The sequence below is a fragment of the Phyllopteryx taeniolatus genome, chromosome 2, assembly GCF_024500385.1.
Source record: "Phyllopteryx taeniolatus isolate TA_2022b chromosome 2, UOR_Ptae_1.2, whole genome shotgun sequence".
Taxonomy (NCBI): domain Eukaryota; kingdom Metazoa; phylum Chordata; class Actinopteri; order Syngnathiformes; family Syngnathidae; genus Phyllopteryx; species Phyllopteryx taeniolatus.
The window spans coordinates 8,199,688-8,225,623 of NC_084503.1; the positions used below are offsets into that span (position 1 = coordinate 8,199,688).

Below are 25,936 nucleotides of genomic sequence, written 5' to 3' on the forward strand. Positions count from 1 at the left end.
GGGATAAAAGGGGATTTTAAAGGTGTAGTTGCAGTATAAAATCAATGGAGTTTCACATCCACCAGGAAAAACAATCCTTAGGTTGTCATGGAAATAGCCTGTCAGATGCTCACTGATGGATTAGCTAACTTTGACAAAGAGGATGCGTGTGTGTGTATAAGAGATATCAGTCATCGGGGCCAGTGATGATGAAGGCAGTCTATGACTCGGTGAACTCCAGCTGGGGAGATCACTCATTGACGTCACTAAAATGAGCAGGACAGAGCCAGATGGCCACTGACACTGCCTGCATAATCAAAATGAAGTGCACGGAGATGGTGATTTATGCAACATGCATCTCCCACAACTGAATTGTCACTGTAAAAGTTTATGTAGCTAATGTGGAAAAAACGTTGCTGTGATTTTTTCTTTTGTGATGCACCTGTTCTAATGGGTTTGCACTTCATTCAGTGTGAATAATGGCCAAAGCCTAATTCACCATGCATGACCACAATGACCCGTTAGGTATTTGAAATGCTAAGTGTCATTTAATAGGATGTATAATTAGAAACTTAGGCTGATGTTCACACCTGCTCTGGTCTATTGGCGGCGATGGAGAGGTCTTCTTTTTTTATTATTCTTGTAGCTTGCAAGGGTGTAGAACTAAACTGCACCTGATTGATTGGTGGTTATAATATATCTTTGTGAAAGCATTTTTTTTTTAAACGTGTCTTTTAGTCTTTTAATGTTTGATTGGTTAGTACGAGTTCCTCACAGCAAAAAGGGTCTGCATTCAAGTTTGTGGTCCTTTTTGACACCGGACATGTTTGCCTGATTATACGTGACTCCTTAGTATTGTACATAGTTCAATGTTTTATGGGAAATGTATCCACCATAACAGTGTTTTTAGGTTTCATTTGCATTAAGGGCTATACTTTCGTAGAAAGCGCATCTGCGGCAGGGTGCAAATGCCGACGGATCCTGACTTCGGTGCAAGCGCAAGGTTTGTTACACCATCCATCCATCCATCCATTTTCAGAGCCGCTTCTCCTCACTAGGGTCGCGGGCGTGCTGGAGCCTATCCCAGCTATCATCGGCAGGAGGCGGGGTACACCCCGAACTGGTTGACAGTCAATCGCAGGGCAGGTTTGTTACACGTGTTTGCCAATTTGGCAGACCGGTCTGCGCCAAGCTGGGCGTTCCGGCGCAGCGACGGTGTGTCTTTGGACATGCAAGTGACAATTATATGTAGGACATGGACATTTAGTGGTAGAAAGTCAATCTAAATTTACGCCTGCTCAGATGACGTCTAACTGGCACAGGCAGACAGACAGTCCCACAGGTATACTTAAGTCGCCAGCGATTACCACCAGCTCATTCTGGATACCCGCTCACATTGTCTGTTGGCACATTGGCAAGAGCATTGACAATGCTCCACTCACGCAACGATCGGTGCAATTGCGGATTGTCCTCTTCCGCACAGAGATGTCTCCGTCGAAATTGTCATTCCATTACATTTAAAGGGAATAAGAGGAGCCACTTTGATTGGCAGCGAATGAAGTCAGCAGTGAACACTCCCACAGTGGCCCAGCTGGTCTACGAATTTACCAACACCGGTCTAACCCACCTCTTGTGCACCGTTGCACCGCCACTCGTGCTGGATTTATGCCGGTTATGAAAATAGTGCTTTTTTTTGTAACAGTTGTTTTGAAAATATGCAGCTGCACATCAAAATGACTGTCAGAGCTTGACTGCGATAATATGGCCGCAGGGCGCTTGTTGTTTTGGGGATTTTTTAAATCAGCCCTGTATATTTTTAAGCGGAGAATCTCGACATTGTTGGACTCCCTGTGATGGTATGGCTGCGGAGAGCTGCAACCCCAAGGAGCGACCTCAAACGTGGAGACGAATGTGCCCCAGCGGAGATAAGGAAAGAAACGAGAGGGTAACACAGAGGTGCTTATGCATGCTTTTATCACGTGTCGTTTAGACTACTGCACTGCCCTGCTCTCTGGTCTTCCAAAAAAGACTATCTCTAATCTACAACTACTGCAGAACTTAGCTGCTCGTGTACTGATGAAGACCAGAGGATGAGAACACTTTATACCGGTTTTAAGATCGCTGCATTGGCTGTGTTTTAGGATCGATTTCAAGGTTCTTTTACTAGTTTTTAAATGTCTTAACAGTCTTGGGCCATCCGGCCGTGAGGACTTTTATGAGGTCTTTTATTCGAACGGCTACAACAAAAACTTATGGAGCAGCTGCATTCAGCCAGTATGGCCCATGTCTTTGGAATAGCCTGCCAGAGGGCATCAGGAGTGCAGAGTCTGTTGATGTTTTTAAAAGGAGGCCCAAGACTCCCCTATTTGGTTTAGCTTTTAATTTATCTCTTAATGAAATTAAATAAACTATACAAATAGTTTATTTAATACATATTTAACAGTCACTGATGGTGTAGTGGTACATTCGCCTGACTTTGGTGCAGGAAGCCAGGATTCAGTTTCTACTCAGTGCGCATAGTTGTCTGTGTCTATGTGTTCCCTGCAACTGACTGGCGACCAGTTCAGGGTGTAGTACGCCTTTCACACGAACTCAGCTGGGATAGGCTCCAGCACCCCATGACCCTGAAGAGGAGAAGCGGTATTGAGAATGGATGCATGAATTTATCTATTCATTACTTTAATTTTTTTTTTTATCCTATTTTATTGTATTTAATGTTTTAATCATTCCAAGAAATGTATGATACTATTTCTTTTTCAATTGAATGTACTGTGATTTTAACCGGTTTTATTTGTTTAGTGCAAAAACTAGCTCGAAAAGTCACAACACAACATTTTAATTTTTTTTTTTTTTTTTTAATTGTCCTATTGTCTTTTTGTCTTCTTAACCTTTTAAGTTTAACTCCAGTGTCTCCTCTTGGGAGCCTCCACGCTGCGAGGTGTGCTCGGTCTACCCACGGGGATGTCATTCTGCAGTTTCTGAACAACTCTGCACAGTGTGAAGAGTCCATCCTGGTCTTCCCGGGTCATGGTGGTCTTTGAGGCAGGATCGCCGAACAAGTCAACGAAATTGAAAAAAAACACCCGGACTCACCCCTCATTATTCTCGGGGACTTTAACAAAGCTAAACTCAACCACGAACTCCCTAAATACAAGCAGCACATCGACTGTCCTACCAGGGAAAATAATACTTTAGACCACTGCTACACTACGGTAAAAAACGTATACCGTGCTATTCCTCGTGCAGCCCTGGGCTCGTCTGATCACTGCTTAATTCACTTAATACCGACGTACAGGCAAGAACTTAACAGAAGAGTCTCTGCTAGGATGAAGGGCAAAGTTTATAAAACAGTGGTGAGGCCAGCCATGATGTATGGATTAGAGACAGTGGCACTGAAGAGAAAACAGGAAGCAGAGCTGGAGGTGGCGGAAATGAAGATGTTGAGGTTCGCTCTTGGAGTGACCAGCTTGGATAAAATTAGAAATGAGCTCATCAGAGGGACAGCCAAGGTTCGATGTTTTGGAGACAAAGTTAGAGAGAGCAGACTTCAATGGTTTGGACACGTCCAGAGGAGAGAGAGTGAGTATATTGGTAGAAGGATGATGAGGATGGAGCTGCCAGGCAAGAGAGCTAGAGGAAGACCAAAGAGAAGGTTGATGGATGTCGTGAGGGAAGACATGATGGCAGTTGGTGTTCGAGAGGAGGATGCAGGAGATAGGCTCTCATGGAAAAGGATGACGCGCTGTGGCGACCCCTAACGGGACAAGCCGAAAGGAAAAGAAGAAGACAGGCAAGAACTTAAATGCGCGAAGCCTACAGTGAAAACAGTGAAAAAGTGGACAAATGAAGCCAAGATGGAACTTCAAAGCTGTTTAGACTGTACAGACTGGAGTGTCTTTGAAAATTCAGCTGGCAGCCTGGATGAATATACGGACACTGTCACATCCTATATCAGTTTCTGTGAAGAGGTTTGTGTACCAACAAAATCTTTTCGCACATTCAACAACAACAAGCCGTGGTTCACTGCTAAACTTAAGCAGCTTCGCCAAGCTAAGGAGGACGCATATCAGAGCGGGGACAGGGCCCTGTATAATCGAGCTAGAAACCAGCTGACTAAAGAAATTAACATTGCAAAAATAAACTATGCAGCAAAGTTGGAAAAACAGTTTAGCGCAAACGACTCTAAATCAGTCTGGCATGCATTCCAATCGCTGACTAATTACAAGCGACGATCCCCCCAAGCTGAGAACAATAGCACACTAGCCAACGACTTGAATACCTTCTACTGCAGATTTGAAAAGGACAGTTTCACACCACACACCAACCCGGCCGCACCCGCGACCACAATCACGCCTCTGACTTCAGCGTTAACCATCTATGAACAGGATGTGAGACGCATCTTCAAACAACAAAAGACTAACATAGCGGCAGGCCCGGACCATGTGTCCCCATCCTGCCTCAAAGTCTGCGCGGACCACCTCGCTCCAGTCTTCACTCAGATCTTCAATAGATCTCTGGAACTGTGCGAAGTTCCATCCTGTTTCAAACGCTCCACCATCATTCCAGTCCCCAAGAAACCTGCAATCTCGGGTCTGAATGACTACAGGCCTGTCGCTTTGACATCTGTGGTCATGAAGTCCTTTGAACGTCTCGTGCTGGACCACCTCAAGAATGTCACAGGTCCCCTGCTGGACCCCCTGCAGTTTGCCTACCAAGCGAACAGGTCTGCGGATGATGCAGTCAACATGGGAATGCACTTCATCCTAGAACACCTCGACAGTGCAGGGACCTACGTGAGGATCCTGTTCGTGGACTTCAGCTCAGCGTTCAACACCATCATCCCTGAATTCCTTTCATCCAAGCTTCTCCAGCTCAGCGTCTCACCTGCCATCTGCCAGTGGATTTACAGCTTTCTGACAGGCAGGACACAGCAGGTCAGGCTGGGGGAGGCCACCTCATGCACACGCAGCATCAGCACTGGGGCGCCCCAAGGTTGTGTCCTCTCTCCGCTGCTCTTCTCTCTCTACACGAACGACTGCACCTCAGCGAACCTGACTGTCAAACTCCTGAAGTTTGCAGATGACACCACTGTCATCGGCCTCATCAAGGACGGTGACGAGTCTGCATATCGACAGGAAGTGGAGCGGCTGGAGCTGTGGTGCGGCCGACACAACCTGGAGCTGAACACGCTCAAGACTGTAGAGATGATCGTGGACTTCAGGAGGCATCCTTCGCCACAGCTGCCCCTCACGTTGTCCAGCCGCCTTGTGTCAACCGTCGAGACCTTCAAGTTCCTGGGAATTACAATCTCTCAGGACCTGAAGTGGGCGACTAACATCAACTCCGTCCTCAAAAAGGCCCAGCAGAGGATGTACTTCCTGCGGCTTCTGAGAAAGCACGGCCTGCCACCGGAGCTGCTGAGACAGTTCTACACAGCGGTAGTCGAATCAGTCCTGTGTTCTTCCATCACAGTCTGGTTTGGTGCTGCTACAAAAAAGGACAAACTCAGACTGCAACGGACAATCAAAACTGCTGAAAGGATTGTCGGTACCCCCCTACCCACCATTGAGGACTTGCACGCTGCCAGAACTAAGACAAGGGCATGCAAAATCCTCTCGGACCCTACGCACCCCGGTCACCAGCTCTTCCAGCTCCTTCCCTCAGGTAGGCGCTACCGATCAATGCAAACTAGAACTAGTAGACATTCCAACAGCTTCTTCCCTCTTGCGATCAACTGCTTAAACACCTAACCTATAATTCCATTACAACAAGCTGGCAATTTTTTTGACTTGAGTTCGTTGTCACATTTCTGTGGGGCCAATTATGTATTACTCCTGCACTCACTGTAGTTGTCTCGCCATGCTGCACTATTTGCATATACTGGCCACTCATGCCAGAGTAGCATCTGCTCCATTGCACACTGTTTGAGGAGTATCTGTAACATTTGCACAACCAACATTGTCCCAGATTATCGCACTACTCGTCACTTTAAACCGCATACACTCCTTGAAGTCTCAGTGCCCTTTGCACAATGGTCATTGCACCGGTCTATTGCAATATTAGTCATTCGAACTGCTCTAAGTGCTAGAGGACTCTGCATCTTTTTGCACAATTGTTTTTTGTCAATGTCTCTGTCTCCAAAGTGACAAATGTCTCCGGTAGTTGGAGCCGCTCTAGTACAACAGTCAATTTACAGAACACTTTGGAGACAGAGACATTGACAAAAAACAATTGTGCAAAAAGATGCAGAGTCCTCTAGCACTTAGAGCAGTTCGAATGACTAATATTGCAATAGACCGGTGCAATGACCATTGTGCAAAGGGCACTGAGACTTCAAGGAGTGTATGCGGTTTAAAGTGACGAGTAGTGCGATAATCTGGGACAATGTTGGTTGTGCAAATGTTACAGATACTCCTCAAACAGTGTGCAATGGAGCAGATGCTACTCTGGCATGAGTGGCCAGTATATGCAAATAGTGCAGCATGGCGAGACAACTACAGTGAGTGCAGGAGTAATACATAATTGGCCCCACAGAAATGTGACAACGAACTCAAGTCAAAAAAATTGCCAGCTTGTTGTAATGGAATTATAGGTTAGGTGTTTAAGCAGTTGATCGCAAGATGGAAGAAGCTGTTGGAATGTCTACTAGTTCTAGTTTGCATTGATCGGTAGCGACTACCTGAGGGAAGGAGCTGGAAGAGCTGGTGACCGGGGTGCGGAGGGTCCGAGAGGATTTTGCATGCCCTTGTCTTAGTTCTGGCAGCGTGCAAGTCCTCAATGGTGGGTAGGGGGGGTACCGACAATCCTTTCAGCAGTTTTGATTGTCCGTTGCAGTCTGAGTTTGTCCTTTTTTGTAGCAGCACCAAACCAGACTGTGATGGAAGAACACAGGACTGATTCGACTACCGCTGTGTAGAACTGACTCAGCAGCTCCGGTGGCAGGCCGTGCTTATCCTTGTGTGTTTTGGATATACTTGGCAAATAAAGATGATTCTGATTCTGATTTTCCGTTCCGCTTATCCTCACTAGGGTGGCGGGCGTGCTGGTGCCTATCCCAGGTTACTCTGGGCGAGATGCGTAGTACACATATAAACAGGGCACATATAAACATAACCGGTGGCGTAAGCCACCGGGACATAACCTCAGAGTCTGCAGCTCACAGGGCAAAGTCAGTGTTATATGCAGTGGATTTTCGTGTGCTGTTTGGGAAACTCGGCATTCAATGCACATGAGAGTCAGGGTTACCAGTAGGAGATTGATAGCATCAATATGCACTTCACGCAAGTGCCTGCTGTCTGGATTCAGGCTACACTCAACATCGGAGACTGGTCTAGAAATCGGGGAGTTCGAGAAGATGAAATGTCCACCCGAATACAAAATGAAAACCATTTACTATCCAAGTGGAACCAAAAATTGCCACTTTTCGACTGTCGTGGCTCCGTACGCAATGAAAAACAGCACTGGCCGGCCACTAAGTGGGTGAACATAGACACCCATTTACAATGGAAGAAACCAAATGTCGTAAAATATAAGAATACTGCACAATAAAAACAGTATTATGTATGAGTAAATTACGTATAAATATAAATATTAAGTATATAGTCATAGAAAAATATAAGACCCCTTGTTTCTTCAGTTTCTTGTGCATTTTTAATGTCTTTTCCAACTAAAGGTACTTTTGTTTGGACAAATATAACAATGACAAGGAAAATAGCTCATAAGAGATTAATTTGAGAGCTGATATCTAGCTCTAGCAATGTTCTATGGTGATCTTGATAATAACCAAAATAATATGAAATAATACAATTAAGGTATCCTGAAACCCCAAATATAGTGGCAGAAACATTTTCGGCCCATGATGACATATCAAATAGTGTTGTACACACAGAATAAAACATGTAAAACTGTAATATGTGTGAAGCAAACAGAAAAAAGGGCACGCCTGGTGAAAGAACAAGTATGAAACCGACATAGTGGGATAATAACTCACCACTAAAAGTGCAAACAGGATTACTCCACAGCTCCATGCATCTGCTTTCCGGCCATCATACTTCTCCCCCTAGTAAACATGCATTGAGAAATTAGAAACCGCAAAAGAGCCCTCTATAAAATTCTTTTGAAAACAGTTTACGGTACTATACTGTACATCACTCTAATCTGTCTCTGGTTAACAAACACAAGATCACATATAGCATGTAAAAACAGTGACAGAGGTCTCTTTCTCTTACTATAAATCTGGCAGTGTATCAAGTTGTAATTGGTGTCAGTCAAAACATATGAAATTTTATTGCATCGCCTTTTATGACCTTCATAGGATTTATTAAACTTAAACTTGCTTGGCATAACTGATCTCAGTTAAACAACGTAGAATTTGAAAGACTGTCATAATATTTACCTTTAACTTTTTCAAGTACCCAACTTATATTTGAGGGCCTAACACTTGAGTATGTGAATATATAAATATTATTCAATACTTACTTTAAATATACTTACTTTAAATATTTGATATTTTATTTTTTCTTATATAATGTCATCTACATTGTTAAGGTTTCGCTGAGGTCACAGCAAGCTGTGTAAACTAGCGTGAAAACAAGGAGAGTCAAAATATCTAAGACTACATCGTAAATAGTAGCAGTGAGCCTATAGTGTATTTATCCCAAGTAAGGAAACATAGTCTGAGGCCAGAAAAAAAAGAAAAAAAGAAAACAAAAATCAATGCTAAGAGGATGCAGCAGTGATGTAACATGCTGCTGCAGGAGGTTGGCGCTACTATTCATAAAAGACAGCAAACAGAGAGAGGGCAAAGGAGAGAGTACTTACCCTGATAACCTCTGGGCAGGCGTAGTGCGGTGAGCTGTAAAAGAGGCACAGAGGGGTTAATGCTGGAGAGGACTCAAAGTGATCCACTGAATAACACATCATGCTCAGTCAAAGGGAACACAGCCAGCAGCCAAGACATGAAGAAGAAATGACTGATGGGCACAAACTTCTACATCTCCATAGAAAAACTTTCTGAACAAAAGTCTCTTTTGGCTTTTCCCCACTATGGTACAGTATTACATAACATAGGGGGCATACATTTTGTTAGATGAATAAAACTAAACATATGTAAATATTAGTTTGTTGGTTCACTGGTCCTTAAATAGCAATAAATACAATATATATGTAAATATATATTGTTGGTAGGTTAATTGAGGACTCTAAATTGGTGTGAATGTGAGTGTGAATGGTTGTTTGTTTGTATGTGCCCTGCGATTGGCTGGCGACCAGTTCAGGGTGTACCCCGCCTCCCGCCCGAAAATAGCTGGGATAGGCTACGTTGCTCCCGCGACCCCTGTGAGGATAAGCGGTGCAGAAAATGGATATATATTGTTTTATTTCACATAATTAGTTTCTATCAATTGTGTTCGGTTAAAAAAAGGAGCCTGTAATATGAAAGTCAACTATATCTTATTCTTTTGAGCTCAATTGATCTCCAAAAGCATGAAAAACCACATTGATAAAATATCTCTTCAGAGAAACAAGAAAACAAATGTGGAAGAGAAATGTCAATTTGTCAACATCAAATATCTAATTTGTATATCTAAATGTTTTACTCCAGTTTTGTATTAGATAGGGGAACATCTAAGACAAAATGTGCGATAATAAGTACAAGGGAAAATAACACCAGGCTTAAAAATCGGTAGGGACTCGCAAGGGGTAACAATGAAAGCAGCGAACACACTTTACAGTTCGCATAAAATAGAATCCTCAACATTAATTCCTCTGAACAATAAATCCCAAAATTGCTTTATGGAGTCATTATTGTGCAATGTTTATGCAATGGCTCTTTTCAGGTCACTGTCTGTGTTGATTCATTGTAATAAATGAAGCAGGTGGCACGACCACTGCTAACTTCCCACTTATTTATGCTAATAATCATGAACGGGAAAAATAATTTTAACTGAATACACACAAAATGTGTATTCAGTGCATATACCAGTGCATGTGTTCAGTCCTCGCACTCTGAGCCACATCTCACTGAGTGGCATTTAGTAATTCTCTTAGTGTCATACAATTTGGAAACGTCATCTGACTTTTTACTCATGCAAGATGCTTACACAATCCATCAATGAGTTGTCATTATAAAGAAAGACATTACAACTGAAGCATGGAAGAAAGCTCTAATATCTTCTGGATCCTCCTCTCGAACACCAACTGCCCTCATGTCTTCCCTCACTACATCCATCAACCTTCTCTTTGGTCTTCCTTGCCTGGCAGCTCCATCCTCATCATCTTTCGACCACTATACTCACTGTCTCTCCTCTGCACGTGTCCAATCCATCAAAGTCTGCTTTCTCTAACCTTGTCTCCAAAACATCGGACCTTGGCCGTCCCACTGATGAGCTGATTTCTAATCCTATCCAACCTGGTCACTCCTAGAGAGAACGTCAACATCTTCATTTCTGCCTCCTCCAGCTCTGCTTCCTGTTGTCTCTTCAGCACCACTGTCTCTAATCCGTACATCATGGCTGGCCTCACTGGTTTACATAGGTTAGCCAATTTAAGCCTGTAAGATCAACAACAATCACTCAGCTGACCTTCCATCATATGATGTATGACCATAGGCAAAGTAATTAGTCCTATCAGATACAGTAGAACCTTGGTTCACAAACTCAATCTGTTCTGAATCTCTGTTTGCTATACGAAATGTTCGCAAACTGAAGCAATTTTTCCTATTATAAAACAATTGCAGTCACTGATGGTGTAGTGGCACACTCACCTGACTTTGGTACGGGCAGCGTGGGTTCAGTTCCCACTCAGTGACGGTGTGAATGTGAGTGCAAATGGTTGTCCGTGTCTATATGTGCCCTGCGACTGACTGGTGACCAGTTCAGGGTGTAGTCCGCCTTTCGCCCGAAGCCAGCTGGGATAGGCTCCAACGCCCTGCGACCCTAACCGGGATAAGCGGTGTTGGAAATGGATGTATGGATAAAATAAATGGATTTAATTTTCTTAAATCCATTCCAGGCTGAGAACCAAGTCGTCTTTAAGTGTGGCCGGCGCAGACGCCTGGCAAGGAGCGGACAGTGCCAAGCAGGGAGGGGTGGACGGCGAGAGTGCTCTGGACGTCCATAGAACCGCGTCACTTTCCAGGGCTTCCTAATAGCACAATCACTTGCAGGTTTAAATTTCTCGGGAACCATCCATCCATCCATCCATTTTCTGAGCCGCTTCTCCTCACTAGGGTCGCGGGCGTGCTGGAGCCTATCCCAGCTGTCATCGGGCAGGAGGCGGGGCACACCCTGAACTTGTTGCCAGCCAATCGCAGGGCACATAGAAACAAACAACCATTCGCACTCACAGTCATGCCTACGGGCAATTTAGAGTCTCCAATTAATGCATGTTTTTGGGATGTGGGAGGAAACCGGAGTGCCCGGAGAAAACCCACGCAGGCACGGGGAGAACATGCAAACTCCACACAGGCGGGGCCGGGGATTGAACCCGGGTCCTCAGAACTGTGAGGCTGACGCTCTAACCAGTCGTCCACCGTGCCGCCTCTCGGGAACCGGATGCACTGTATATTATTTTGTTGAACCACAAACCAGATTTTCAAATAAAAAGCGCATTTCCCTACCAGCTGTAGCTATAGTTTTCCATTGGTGGAGAATCCAAAGAGAAGAAAGGGTGAGGAAAAAGGAGACACTGTGGATAAAACTCCACATACATTTTCGTGATGAAAAAGTGGCATTTTTCAATGTTGTCACCAAGTTTCCCCTCACTTTCCATGATCCAGTGGGGACGATAGTAATTCAAACACTGCAGTGCATGCCATAATTCCATCAACTCTTCCTCTCTCTCTTTCCTCTCGTTTGACATTTTTTGTTCTTTCAGATCATGGGATACAACCCAGCATTTTGATTGGCTGTGATCATCATTTCACTTGCGGGTCAATGTGAAATTGCAGCAAAAGTAGTTGTAGACTGTCTGCAACTTATTAAAACGAGTTGCCATGCTTACTTTGCAAGGTGACTGAATAGTTGAGTTGCATTCGGTTGCATCGCTTTGTGTATTGTGAGCTTTTACTTGTTTTGTTTATTTCAATCAGAAATAATAAAATAGAAATAGAATACAAATAGAACATAGAGTTATTAGAAGTACACTTGTGAAAAAGATAAAACACTAAACAAAAAGACATACAAACAATAACAAAGAATCAATGAAAATAAAAGACCACACGTGCACAAGGATCAAGATGAATTTTGGACCATTCCTCTTTGCAAAACTGTTGCAGTTCAGCAAGATTCCTGGAGTGTCTGGTGTCAGTTTCTTGAGGTCATGCCACAGCATCTCAATGAGGTCAGTACTTTGACTGGGCCACTCCAGAAAATGTATTTTTACTGAGCAGAAGAATAGCAGAGAGGAAAAGTAGTGCCGTGTGATTATATTTTTAGGCTGAAGATGACAGAACAGCAAGCTGCACTGTTTGCAGAAAGGCTGTAAGATACAGTGGGAACAACACCAATCTATATAAACACATGAAAAGCCAAAGGGAGGAGAAAAGGCCGATTCGTCGGGCTCAGGATCCACCACTTTGGTAGAAAAACAACCAATCAACATTCCCCTCTCTGAGCAAATGTGCCAAAAAATACCTGACAGTGGTTACAACATAAGTGCCAGCCGAGAGGATGTTTTCAAAAGCCGGGCAGTTAATAAGTCACAGAAGAAGCCCATTAAAAGCAAAAAATATATAAACACGATATTGTTCTTAAACAAAAACTTGTAAACAAAACATTTGTTCTGCACAGGGTTGCTTATTTTTCTTCAAAAAGGCCACCTGTTTTTTCTGTTTTGTTTTTCAAAAACAAAAGGAGTGCACAGAAGGGATAAGTTTTTAAGATTTTGTATCGGAGTATTCGAACGGTATTTTCAGTGTCACTTCACTTTGTGCACTTTGTTTTTTTAAGATGGGAAAAAAATGTTTCGTTTGTTACTGTTCTATTGCTTCTGGGAAAAAGTTATGATAATTAAGTATGATCTAGTTACCCAATAAACTGTCCTAATTCTTTTCTGGGTTTGAAATATTTAATAATAAAAAATGAAACATCACAAATATACTTAAAGGTCATCTATTTTAGTTTTTGAAAAGTATCGGTATCGGCGAAACGGGCTTTGTATTTACTTGGTATCAGATCAATACCAAACTATGCGGTATCGCACACCACTACTGAACGATTCGGTGAATGAATCTTTTGAACAAATCTTTTTAACGAACTGATTCTGATTCAGTACACTCAGAAGAACTGCTGTCCCCATCACTACTTCAAATCAACAATAGTTACTTTTGCGTCATCAATGTCTCTCACCAAGTACTAATTTGTAGCTGGTAATGCAAATAAAGAGCAGTCCATCTGTGCAAAAGCCGAATGGTTAGAGCGTCTGCCTCACAGTTCTGAGGACCCGGGTTCAATCCCCGGCCCCGCCTGTGTGGAGTTTGCATGTTCTCCCCGTGCCTGCGTGGGTTTTCTCCGGGCACTCCGGTTTCCTCCCATCCCAAAAACATGCATGAATTGGAGACTCTAAATTGACCGTAGGTGTGAATGTGAGTGCGGATGGTTGTTTGTTTGTACATGCCCTGCGATTGGCTGGCAACCAGTTCAGGGTGTACCTCGCCTCCTGCCCGATGACAGCTGAGATAGGCTCCAGCACGCCCGCGACCCCAGTGAGAAGAAGCGGCTCAGAAAATGGATGGATGGATGGATGGTTCCCGAGAAATTTAAACCTGCAAGTGATTGTGCTATTAGGAAGCCCTGGAAAGTGACGCGGTTCTATGGACGTCCAGAGCCTTCATGGACCACAATAAAACAACTACACTATTTAAGTTATTGGTTCATGTTGATGAGTTCATTCTGTAACTTGTGTGGCGTACATTACCAAGTAATGGGTTAGGTTAAGCTAATGTTTTTTTTTGTACAGTGGATAAGTGACAGGCGGCACGGTGGGCGACTGGTTAGAGCGTCTGCCTCACAGTTCTGAGAACCGGGGTTCAATCCCCGGCCCCGTCTGTGTAGAGTTTGCATGTTCTCCCCGTGCCAGCGTGGGTTTTCTCCGGACACTCCGGTTTCCTCCCACATCCCAAAAACATGCATTAATTGGAGACTCTAAATTGCGCGTAGAGGTGACTGTGCGTGCGAATGGTTGTCTGTTTGTATGTGCCCTGCGATTGGCTGGCAACCAGTTCGGGATGTACCCCGCCTCCTGCCCGATGATAGCTGGGATGGGCTCCAGCACGCCCGCGACCCTGGTGAGGAGAAGCGGCTCAGAAAATGGATGGATGGATGGATAGAAGGCTTTTTTTGTCATTTTTTTCTGTTCCTTTCATAAGCCTTGTTTTGTGCTAACAATGCCTGCTTTTTAACGCATATAGTATGTTGTCAGATTTGCGCGACTGACACAAAATATAATTGTCTTTTAAAAAATGGCAAAGCTATGCTGCAGATTTTCAACTATAAACAGAATAATTTGTCAAATCCTGCTGTTTGAGTCAAAATCAAGTCCAAGTTCCTTTAGTTTTAGCCAACTCAAGCAAATTATAAAATTGGCGATTTGAGTCATATCATGTGACTTGAGCCCCCCTCCTCTGAGAAGCAGTATGCATATGTGGAGCCAAACAGGCTGAACATACTTAATGCCCAGTGCCAACCACCACATTTCTCAATTTTGAATGAACATAGAAAGATTTGAAAAAGCAAACCAAAACTTTGTCCACCTTTATGTATTTGAACCACTCACCCACAACTTGTCTCAAGCAGACTCTCTCCGACCTGCAGAGATGCCATGCCAAAGTCTGCTATCCTGATGTTGTTCTTCTCATCTAATAACAAATTCTCTGGCTTCAAGTCTCTGTGGCTGTACAATAGGACAAGAAACACAAGAAAGGGTTACAAAACTCAAACACAATAACAATTGAACCTTGACATATCCTGTTGAGTTCGATACGAACATAGCTTTAACACCGGTCACAGCTCAGTTCGGCAACCTCACTAAAGGAGACTGAATAAATGCATGGACTGCAATGAATTCATGGGGCACATATAAAGAAAACGCTACATCAACAAGAAACTTTACGAAGTACTCTCAACACTAACAGAAAAACATTATTCAACAATATCAAATCCTGATAATAATAATGCAACATAATCTAAATAATATAGACCTACAGTATATAAACTATAAGTATACACTCCCGTCCAAAAGCATTGGAACAGTGTGGCTATATCCTGCAGTTTTGCTAAAGACTGAAAACATTTGAGTTTGACATTGACAAATAAATATGAGACAAGGGATGAACATGTCAGCTTTGCTTTCTACATCTTTAAACCTGAATCTAACGCATAACTTAGAAGATGCTGAAAATGAAACACCCAGTGGTGTGTCGTGAGGGCCTTCAGACGCTTCTGCGCTGGCCTAAACACTATCAAAAGCCCTGACGTACAATTAAAACGTAATTAAATTATTTAAAATATTTATTATAATATATATTATATAATAAAACATATATATGTACAGTATATAATAATATATATATAATATATATTAAATTCTTTCCAAGTCTTTTGTCTTCATTTCATAACGTGTGCATGTGTTTCGCTCAGCTTCCAGTCGTGTACAGTGCTGTATCTGTATACTTTTTTTCTGTCCAATCAGATTTTGTTGCCATGTGAATGTAATCTGCCCAAGGCCTTCAAAATCCCAAGTGCTGTTGTCAACCAAGTAAAACGCACACACACTGTCCTCCCGATCAGATTTTTGATTCACCATTCTGCGCCTTCATGCATGCTGAGTCACACTGGTATTTTTTCCCATCCTCTGATTGGTTCAGCTAAATAGTCCTATGATTGGTTGAACTGAATATGTGCATGAGAATTGATTTACTGAAGAGGACGATTTTGGACATGATTACAAATTCTTTTTCAAGGCCACTTTAAAAACCAACCAACATATGTCTGTCTGGATTGTTTTCAACCCGGAGAAGGATTTTGAGGTACTTTCAGAGCAGCATGTATGAGCTAGCAGGAGAAAAGAAAGCATGGATCTCCATCAGCATCTCTTGTGAGGATGATGTATTTTATTTAGTTTTGGTGGTTTTGTCATGTTATTGGATAAATATTGATTGTGAACTGCTATATTGTAGTTTATACATTAGAATCAGGTAAGATGTTTGGAGTTGTTTGGAGTTGATGTATTGGAAGATAAAGGTAACTGTGTTTCTTGCTTTAGTAATAATGGCTTTCATCCTCAAATATGGTCTCTTCATTAACGCCACGCGTAGTTATACATGTGTAGCGTTTTTGTAATTTGTTTTGCGATGTGATGGTGTTATTAAGAGGTGGATTAGGTCACTGAAGACCCAGGTACCAAACTCACTGGAAACACAGTTGTTTCCTGAGCAAAAGTTTTTAAACAGTAACAATAACATGACATTTAGGTTTTTTTTTTTTTTGTTTTTTTTTAGCAATAGCTGCATCAAGAAGTGATCCATTGCCAGACTTTTCCACTGTCCATTTGTAATGCTTTCCCTGGCTGTACCTTTTGGTAAAGGTTAATAATTGTCTAATCATTCCCATAAGACCTTCGCCCAGAATTTTTAACAATCCAGATGGTCCTTTTCCTCTTTGGCTCGGAGGACACGACGTCCATGATTTCCAAAAACAATTTGAAATATGGACTTGTCCGACCACAGCAGACTTTTCCACTTTATGTCAGTGCATCTCAGATTAGTTTAGGCCGAGAGAAGCTGCCGGCTTTTCTAGGTGTTCTTGATATGTGGCTTTCGCTTTGCATGGTAGAGTTTTAACTTGAATTTGTAAATGTAGCGACGAACTGTCTGAACTGACGATGGTTTTCTGAAATGTTCCTGAGCCGACGTGGCAATATCCTTTGCACAGTGATGCTGTTTTTAATGCAGTGCCGCCTGAGGGATAGAAGGTTACAGGCATTCAATGTTGGATTTGGCGTTGCTGCTTACGTGCAGCGATTTCTCCAGATTCTCTGACTCTTTTGATGATAATATGGACCATCGATGATGAAATCCCTAAATTCCTTGCAAGTGTACGTTGAGAAACGTTCTTAAACTGTTTTCTCACGCAGTTGATCACAAAGTGGTGAACCTCGCCCCATCCTTGCTTGTGAACAACTGAGCCTTTCGGGGATGCTCCTTTTACTGAATACCCAATCATGTCACCCATCTGTTTCCGATTACTGTAATTTTTTTGTGTATAATACGCACTCATGTATAATACGCACCCCTAAAGTTGACCTCAAAATTCTGGAAAACCATTCTACCTAAGTATAATGCATATTTACTTTGCATGATTTTGCTTCTACCCATATGATCAAAACATGAAGTATTGTCCGTATTTTGTTTCTTTTTTCAAATAATTATTCTGAAGTTAAGCACTTTATTTGAACACTTAATACTTTATTTTTATATACTTGCTCTTATTTTGAAATACACAGCCCTACTTTTGTTTAGTATATGAGAAAACACACAGTTGTGCTCATATGTTTGATTACCCAGGCAGAATTGGTAAGATGGGTACAATTCTTTAAAGAAAACATGAAGGGCCAGGCGATACACATTTAATTAGATTTTAATGGCATTCAAATTAAACTGTCAAGCATTTCAGAAAAGCATTATCGTCAAACAAAACATAACCATAAAGAAATTAATGATTGTTGTTGTTCAGTCATCAGTCGTATTAAAAAAAAAACCAATATTTCACAAATTCTGCCAGTGTATGTAAACTTATGAGCACAACTGTACATATTATGTTGTCATATTGGAATGAAAGTGTAGGCTACACCTTTTTCATAGCCTTTAGGTGGCGCTGGCATATTAGAATGAAAGTGTCCACCATTTTCATAACCTCTAGATGGCGGCATACATTTATAAAATGGGAACGTTTTTTTTCATTTTCCCCTATACTTATGTATGATGCGCACCATTGACTGAAAAAAATGCGCATTATCCACGAGAAATTACAGTAACCTGTTCTCCTGTGACATGTTCCAAAGAGGTGTTTTTTTTTTTTTTTAGAATTCCTCAACTTTCTCAGTCTTTTGTTGCCCTTTTACCAGCTTTTTTGGAATGTGTCACAGGCATTAAATTCAAAATGAGAGAATATTTGCATAAAAACAATAACGTTCATCAGTTTGAACATCAAATATGTTGCCTTTGTCGTGTATTCAATTGAATATAGTTTGAAAAGGATTTGCAAACCATTGTATTCAGTTTTTTTTTTTTTTTTTTTTTTCATTTCATTTCACACAGTATGCCAAGTTCATTGGAATTTTAGCATTAGAGGTTAGATGTGAAATGCAACACACCATATGGAGTGACTGTGGCAGAAGTCCAGGGCTGATATGATCTGTCGGAAGAATTTTCGTGCTTCTTTAGGCGTTAGCCTGCCCTTTTTCACTAGGTAGTCAAAAAGCTCCCCACCAGACACATGCTCTAGCACCAGGTACCTGAAAAGGAGAGAGATGATATATAGAAGTTGAATCATTGTTCAACTGACAGGTTTGCTTTGGTTAAAACAAACGCTTGTGCGATTGCGCAAAATGTCCATTCCCCCCATGCATGGAGAGTGAGGTACAAGTAGGATGCACTAGAAAAGCGATTATTGTTGTGTTACTGTACCAACGCGACATTAGAAAGAAAGTGCAGGACACCGTCAGTGTTTATTGGACCATTATAATCATACAGTTCAAAATTAGTAATTAAATATGAATGAAATACTTTGGTATAGGCCTAAATCTAAATGTAATTTGTGTAAAACATTAAATAATTTGATGAGTAGCCTTAGTAATAAATAAGTAAGAAATTGCCATGTTCATAGGTTTTCTCTAAACAGCTGGCAATAATGTTCTTTATGGACAAATATTATGTGTGTAAATATTTTTAGTTATTTATTTTTACAATTTTTTTGTCTGGCTGCTAAATTAAATAAGTGCACCACACACGTACACTGTACAGTATTTGTAAATCTGATTGCATATTAATGCCGCATCAGCCATTAACCTCACTGCACCAGAAGAACATGGTACATTACAGTTGGGAGTCAATAGAGAAAACAGTATTGTTGAAAATTCTTTATTTACGTGGGATAAACGCCATGAGATGCAACATTTGTGGGGGGGGGTCCCAGTATGAGGATTACATTTTCAACATAAAACAGGTATTGGTAAAATAGAGTTGTAAACTACAGTGTATTTGGATTGCAACAAACTCAGTCACCACTAAATGTAAATTTCTGAGAAAATCATCAACCTATCCGGGTTTGTGTGTAAGTGGTTTTAAATGTTTTATTTTTCACCTCCATCCATTTGTCTCAGAGACAGTTGCGATCCTTCTTGGCTGTTCTCACATCTCATTTTCTCTACATCCTGATTTATTAGCAGATTAGGGGATCTGCTCGACCGTTCACTCGTCACAGCTATTTGAATTACAAATGCCTTTGCGTGTGATTTGTGAGTGAGCAAACTGTTTGCATCTCCAACCGTCCCTTCCCTCACAACATTAAGAAAACATATTCCTGCTCCATTTGACAGTGGTCCCTTGATCAATGATAAAACAACACATTAAGCCATGCCAATGGAGCATAGTGACTATAGATTAACATATTAATGTATACAATAAAACGTACACTGTTACAGTCTTCATGTTAAACTATGACTTGGGCAGGCTTGAATTATCATGGAGTAGAAACACTTCGTTACTATAATTGAGTAGACTTTCCATGCATTTATACTTTACTTCCTTATTTATATTTCTGGCGTTTTTACTTTTACTTCAATGCATTTCCTTAGTAAAATGTATACTTTTATTCTGATACATTTCTCCTAACCATATTCATTACTTGTTACGACGAAATAAAATCATAAAAAATTGCTAATTGATATAATGACTGAGAACAAAGCGGAAGGATGGTCATGCCTGTGCTGACTGTTAAAAAGCTGGATGTATCTGGATGGGGTCGGTCCAGGTTTTTTGCTAATTTCTATTGGGTTTTACTTCTATCAGTCAAGAGACGAGACAGATAACCTCTTTGGCACTCTTTGGTGAGATAAGTAGCGAGTGAGCAGTTATGGAGTGTAGCGGACATGCCACGCAAAAGATGCCTCCCGGCACCCCAGCCTTGCACTAACTCCGCTCCCCACCGAGGTAGGCTGGCGAGACACAACGTCACACGCAGACTGAACGAATCAGCCGCCATAAACCATCAAAAACAAGACACAGACATTAGCTTTGCCATGCCGACGCTAAGTGAATCACGGCTGCCTGGCGCTTCAAAGCGGAGACCCAAGGTGGCCGAATTCGCCCCTGGACGCTAAGTTAGTCGAAGGATTGCACCAAAAAGGCGCCTCCACCCTGTTGAGTACCGCCACTTGGGAGTTGGAACAGGCAACAGCGACACCTACGGACGACGGAACGACACTACAGACATGGGTTCATAAGACAGTCTGTGACTCGACTGGGAGTTAATATTTTATGAACTTTACATGAACGCCACTAGTGACTGTATTGCTGCAAACTTGAATGTCTAACGTCAAATATGTTGTTAACTGAGCCACATGAACTGTTCAACCCCACACCACAAATATCACATGGAAACTAGTCATGTTCTCCACACCACACAACAGTTGAAACATTCATTACAGGTATGAAAGAGAATGAGTGTTGAACAATTCAAGGTGAGGTAAGCCCCCCCCCCCCCACACACTTTTTGTCCCGCTCCGGCTATAAAAGGGGCCAGAGCTTGGAGCAAGACGTTTTTTTGGGAGTTTTGGTGGAGAAGTCTTCCTTTGGTCTCACTCCGACCAACTCGCCGACGACCGGGCCAGGCAGGACGCCCACCTCACCCGAGGTGGCAAGGATGCATCGGATGATCTCCGGCTGCAGAGCCTCCTGCAAGCGCTCCGAGCTACCCTGTTTGGGGGCCCGAGCTCAGTCCGGGGGAACGTCTTGCGAACAGAGACACCCGAGAGATGTCGTGCCTGGGAACTTGTTGGCCTCCTGCTTTTCCTCCTTTTTTTCCTTCCTCCCTTCCGCCGAATACACCTGTTCCCAATGTGGACCAGGCTCCCCGAACACTCGGGAGGCTGACTTGGCTGCCTCAAACGTGTTCCAGACACGTAAGTCCAACATTTCGGTCTACTAAAAGTGCGGATTAGTGCATATTTGGGTTTAAATTAACAAGAACAGGAGTCCTCAGCTATATGCATTGAGTTACCTTGTGTATAAAATGCGCTATATAAAAAAAATTGCCTTGCTTTGCTTTGTTTACCAGCGAGGTCTCGTCTCATGCACATTTTTTGTATTGTGTCAAACCGTTTGCGATTGCTGTCAGATAACTGTCATAGTTACAGTATGTTACATTAATTGTACTTACAGGTATTTCTTGTTTTCGTAGACATCATGCAGCTTTAATACATGAGGATGTTCTATGAGTTTTAGAATGGCTATCTCCCGCTCGACCTGGACAAAATAAATAAAGAAAGAAAGGAAGAAACGTGTTAGACAGAGGAGAAAACAACATACATAACTAACGCTGAGAATCTCGCTTTAACCACACACAAAAACAAACAAGCTGTTGGATGACATTGATACTTACCTTATACCAAACTTACCAGACAATACGAATATCTAACCTTACAGACAATTTACTGATATATGCTTTAACATGATTCCAGTGGTGTTCTGAGGGCCATTTTAGGGGGTGCTTCAGCCCCCTAAAATGTTCTTAAGCCCCCCAAAAGGATTTGGTTGTTAAAGAAAAATAACAACAACAAAAACAAATAACACTTTTTTACATCCATCCATCCATCCATTTTCCATACCGCTTATCCTCACTACGGTTGCGGGTGTATTGGAGCCTATCCCAGCTGACTCCATGCGAGAGGCGGGCTACACTCTGAGCTGGTCGCCAACCAATCGCAGGGCACATATAAACAAACAACCATTTGCACTCACATTCCCACCTACGGGCAATTTAGAGTCTCCAATCAACCTACCATGCATGTTTTTGGGGTCTGGGAGGAAACCGGAGTACCAGGAGAAAACCCATGCAGGGATGGGGAGAGCATGCACACTCCACATAGGTGAGGGCGGTTTTGAAACCAGGTCCTCAGAACTGGGAAGCAGATGTGACAACCAGTCGGCCAACGTGGCACCCAACACTTTTTCCCCCCCACAAAAAAGTACCAACAAATTTAACATTCATCCATCCATTTTCTGAGCCGCTTCTCCTCACTAGGGTCGTGGGCATTCTGGAGCCGATCCCAGCTAACATCAGGCGAGAGGCGGGGTACACCCTGAACTGGTCGGCAGCCAATCCGTTGCACTTTATTTATTTTTTTTAGTACATGTATAAGCGCCTGTGAAAGAGACACGCGCTCCGCGTGTGGGTGTGTCTGCCTTGATTCTATTGGCGCGTTGCACCACGCTCGTCAAGAACAAAAGGACTCACCACATGGATCGGCCACCTTCAGCACAAGCTGAAAGACACTGTACTTCTATGTCGGCAAAGCCTCAGACAAAGCCGCCTCGCCAAAGGCGTTGTCAACATGTCGAGACAACCTCATACATGTTAGCAATTGTGACACATTCAAACGACTTAATTTTGTGACAAGCAAGCTTGTGGCCATACTATAAATCAGTGGTGTCGTTTGATAAGCGGAGTCACGCAGGTGACGCATACCACCAACTCTGTAGCTGCATGGACGGTCATTATAGCCTTTAGACACATGCTAAACTCATGCGTAAATAATGTTGTAAATGTATTGCTCAAACCAATCCCCCTTACTATGTTAAAGCTTACTGCCATTCCACCAAATTGGTGCTATTTGCGTCTCCAGGAAATAAAATGTATAAATGCACTATACAATTACATGAAAATACACACAGCACACTGATTTGCTTAGTGTTATAGAGTTGTTTCGTTTACGAACGTTTCATTAACTCAATGAGGAAGCACTTGAATGATTCTGGGAAAAAGAACTGAACGATTTGGTGAAATAATCTTTGGAATGAATCTTTTTAACAAACTGATTCTGGTGATTCAGTACACTCAAAAGCACGGCTGTGCCCATCACTATTGTGTTAATATTCTATTAAAATATCATTTGACTATATTTCATGTATTTTCTAATATTATGATGACTATGGGCGGCACGGTGGCCGACTGGTTAGAGCGTCTGCCTCACAGACTGCCTCTGAGGAGGGGGGTTCAATCCCCGGCCCCGCCTGTGTGGAGTTTGCATGTTTTCCCCGTGCCTCCGTGGGTTTTCTCCGGGCACGCCGGTTTCCTCCCGCATCCCAAAAACAGGCATGGTAGGTTAATTGACGACTCTAAATTGCCCGTAGGTGTGAATGTGAGTGCAAATGCTTGTTTGTTTGTATGTGCCCTGCGATTGGCTGGCGACCAGTTCAGGGTGTACCCCGCCTCCTGCCCGATGACAGCTGGGATAGGCTCCAGCACGCCCGCGACCCTCCTGAGGAGAAGCGGCTCAGAAAATGGATGGATGGATGGACGATTTACTCAGTAGTTGAGTAATTATTTTACTGTGTACTTTTTACTCTTACTCAAGTAATTTTCTGCGAGGACTACTCTTTACTTTTACTTGAGTAGCATTATTGTCAAGTAACAGTACTCTTACTTGAGGACAATGCTCATCAGATCAGCCTGTGTTGTATTTGTTGCACTGGTGTTTTGTATTTTCGCGTTGAGGTGCTGCGGGTCGTGGCCCTGGTTGTGGTCCCAGCAGAACCGCGAAGCACATGTAACATCAAGACGACAAGAGTTGATCCGCTAGTACGTCTTGTATATATTAGGAAATGCGCATACAATTTTGTAATTAGTTTCCGTGTGTTAATGTTAAATGTATTAAGTGACGGAGCGATGTTAGGGATTACAACTAACTGAACTAACTTCAAATTCAGAAATGGCCAATAAAAACCGAAAAATATGGCACTTAATATTTTCCTGGAGGATGTATTTGGGATTAGCCTTTGAAGTTGGTAATAGTGAAAAATCAAGTGAAACATAAAATGGTTTTCGTCAATTATTTTCCAGAATGAGTGCTTAAACAGGAGGATGCTATTCATGTGGCACAGCTTGAAGCAGGCATCAGGTCCAGGTGGAGACGGGCCTGGCTCAAGTTGGAGGCCAGAACAAAAAAGCAAAGAAATGAGGCAAATTTAATTTTCATCCTAAATTCGTTTTGTGGTTTATGCTGTAAACATACTTCCTGTGTTTGTGTACTGTGTTAAACAACAGACTAAAATGTAACAGTACACTACAAATGTAACAGTGACTTTGCAATTTTACCCAGTATTGTCCTGTTTTAAAATGTTCCAAAATCGTTAAAAAGAAAAACCTCTGTCTTCGTTCGCACAACATTCGCTCACATTCTGTGTATCTCCGAGGGGTTAAGCCCCCCCATCCATATAACCGAGTGATGCCCCTGCATGGTTTTATCGATGAGGCTTATTTATAAGATTTCAATGTAAGGACCAATAAATAAAAAAAAATAAAAAAAATGCGTTGTCTGATTTAGAGACAGAGGCATTAATATGTTGATCTTTCGATTTCAAGGTGTGTTCTTCACCAAGCAGGAGAGCAAATATTAGGCTAAAGCACATGGACTACTGCTATGAGATTGAATTACCCTCAATTACGGTACAGCTCCACCCAAACCATCAGCACACAGTCTGGTATCGCAGAGGCTAATTGCACTCGTGTATTAGTTTAACAGTCAATCAGCCCTCTGCCCCCAAGATGACATAAATTGAACTTTATTATGACTTATATGTCACTTAATGTGTGGTAATTCATTGTATAGGGTTAAAAGGAAGAAAGCTATTTCATACAGTAAAAACATTTATGTTAAGCGAATTATATTAAGAGAAATCTCACCTTCAATAGTGCTCACTCTAGGGCTTGTACAGACTAGTCAACTGTTTAAAGCATGTTGAAAACAAGTGACTAATTACGTTTTTGGTTTGAGGAGAAGGCAGAGCCGCTTGCTTCAACAGATGAGTGCGCTTAATGAAATTAATCCGTCGCCTTAATTAATTTCATTTGCCTTCTATTTATGAATGCACAGCTTTGATTAGTGAGTGAGAACCAGTAAAGTGGAAAAAAGCCAAGCACAAGCAGGATTTTGAAAAACATTTTGGCCTACAATATCGAAGTGTAAAGAGAGTGAGGAATTATTCCACCACACACCTAGAGGTCTGTGAACCTGGAGGTGTGGTGAGGCCCAGCGTCATTAGGCCTTAAGACTCCCCCCCCCCGTAAATAATTTGGTGTTTAAAATACAAAAATCCCATGCGGACCAGCCCTGCGATCGAAAACATGACCATCGTCCCCACTGGTGTGGAGTTGAGCACACTAGCTAGTTGGCATCGTTGCGCAGCGGCTAAGATCCACAGAAGCTACATTTCCCCAGGCAGTTTTAAACTTTGACTGCATTTCTTCCATTCGTCGTCACATTATGTCCCTATTCTGCAGCTAATGCCTGCGCAAGACGGTGCTGGCAATGTGTGGAGCGGTTGTGGATAATGGAAAGCGTGCAACCGGCACTGGTAGAGGAGGAACGGGTGTATACATCTCATCAATCCCCATGCCCCGTCCATCACAGATAATAGATGATTAAGTGTGCAGTTTGTAGCTTGTTGCACAATGCCGACTTGTTTTGTCTAACATTGCCCAGGATGACATTTTGTACAGATCAGAACCAGGGAGTACGTCGACGATTTGGGGGGCACAAATCTCTTATGTACAATGTAAACTAATCAGCAATGATAAAGTCAGACTGCCGACTGCACTTTCGCTCGTTCGCACGCACGCACGCACTCACGCACGCACACACACACACAAACACACACATACACAGACACACACACGTCACT

The 25,936-nt window shown here is 42.4% G+C and overlaps 1 protein-coding gene and 1 long non-coding RNA gene across 14 annotated transcripts in view; one reads left to right on the forward strand and one right to left on the reverse strand.

Moving 5' to 3' along the window:
- The window catches only part of LOC133470229 (serine/threonine-protein kinase BRSK2-like), a 145,363-nt gene that overhangs the window by 55,133 nt on the left and 64,294 nt on the right, over positions 1-25,936 (reverse strand). For 11 of the 12 annotated variants that reach the window (XM_061758358.1, XM_061758387.1, XM_061758347.1 and 8 more), the window contains exons 3-7: positions 21,414-21,499; positions 18,349-18,489; positions 14,752-14,868; positions 8,800-8,833; positions 7,970-8,038 (exon numbers count right to left, since the gene is read on the reverse strand). In XM_061758358.1, the coding sequence (XP_061614342.1) occupies positions 7,970-8,038; positions 8,800-8,833; positions 14,752-14,868; positions 18,349-18,489; positions 21,414-21,499 (447 nt within the window). Of the gene's footprint in view, positions 1-7,969; positions 8,039-8,799; positions 8,834-10,741; positions 11,108-14,751; positions 14,869-18,348; positions 18,490-21,413; positions 21,500-25,936 lie in introns of those variants that run through there. The other variant, XM_061758430.1, reaches the window with a different exon arrangement.
- The window catches only part of LOC133470268 (uncharacterized), a 61,448-nt gene that overhangs the window by 10,438 nt on the left and 25,074 nt on the right, over positions 1-25,936 (forward strand). The window contains exon 2 of one of the 2 annotated variants that reach the window (XR_009785934.1): positions 1,801-1,935. The exons of the other annotated variant lie outside the window; for it this stretch is intronic. This is a non-coding gene — a long non-coding RNA (uncharacterized LOC133470268). The remainder of the gene's footprint in view (positions 1-1,800; positions 1,936-25,936) is intronic. 2 annotated transcript variants of the gene reach the window in all.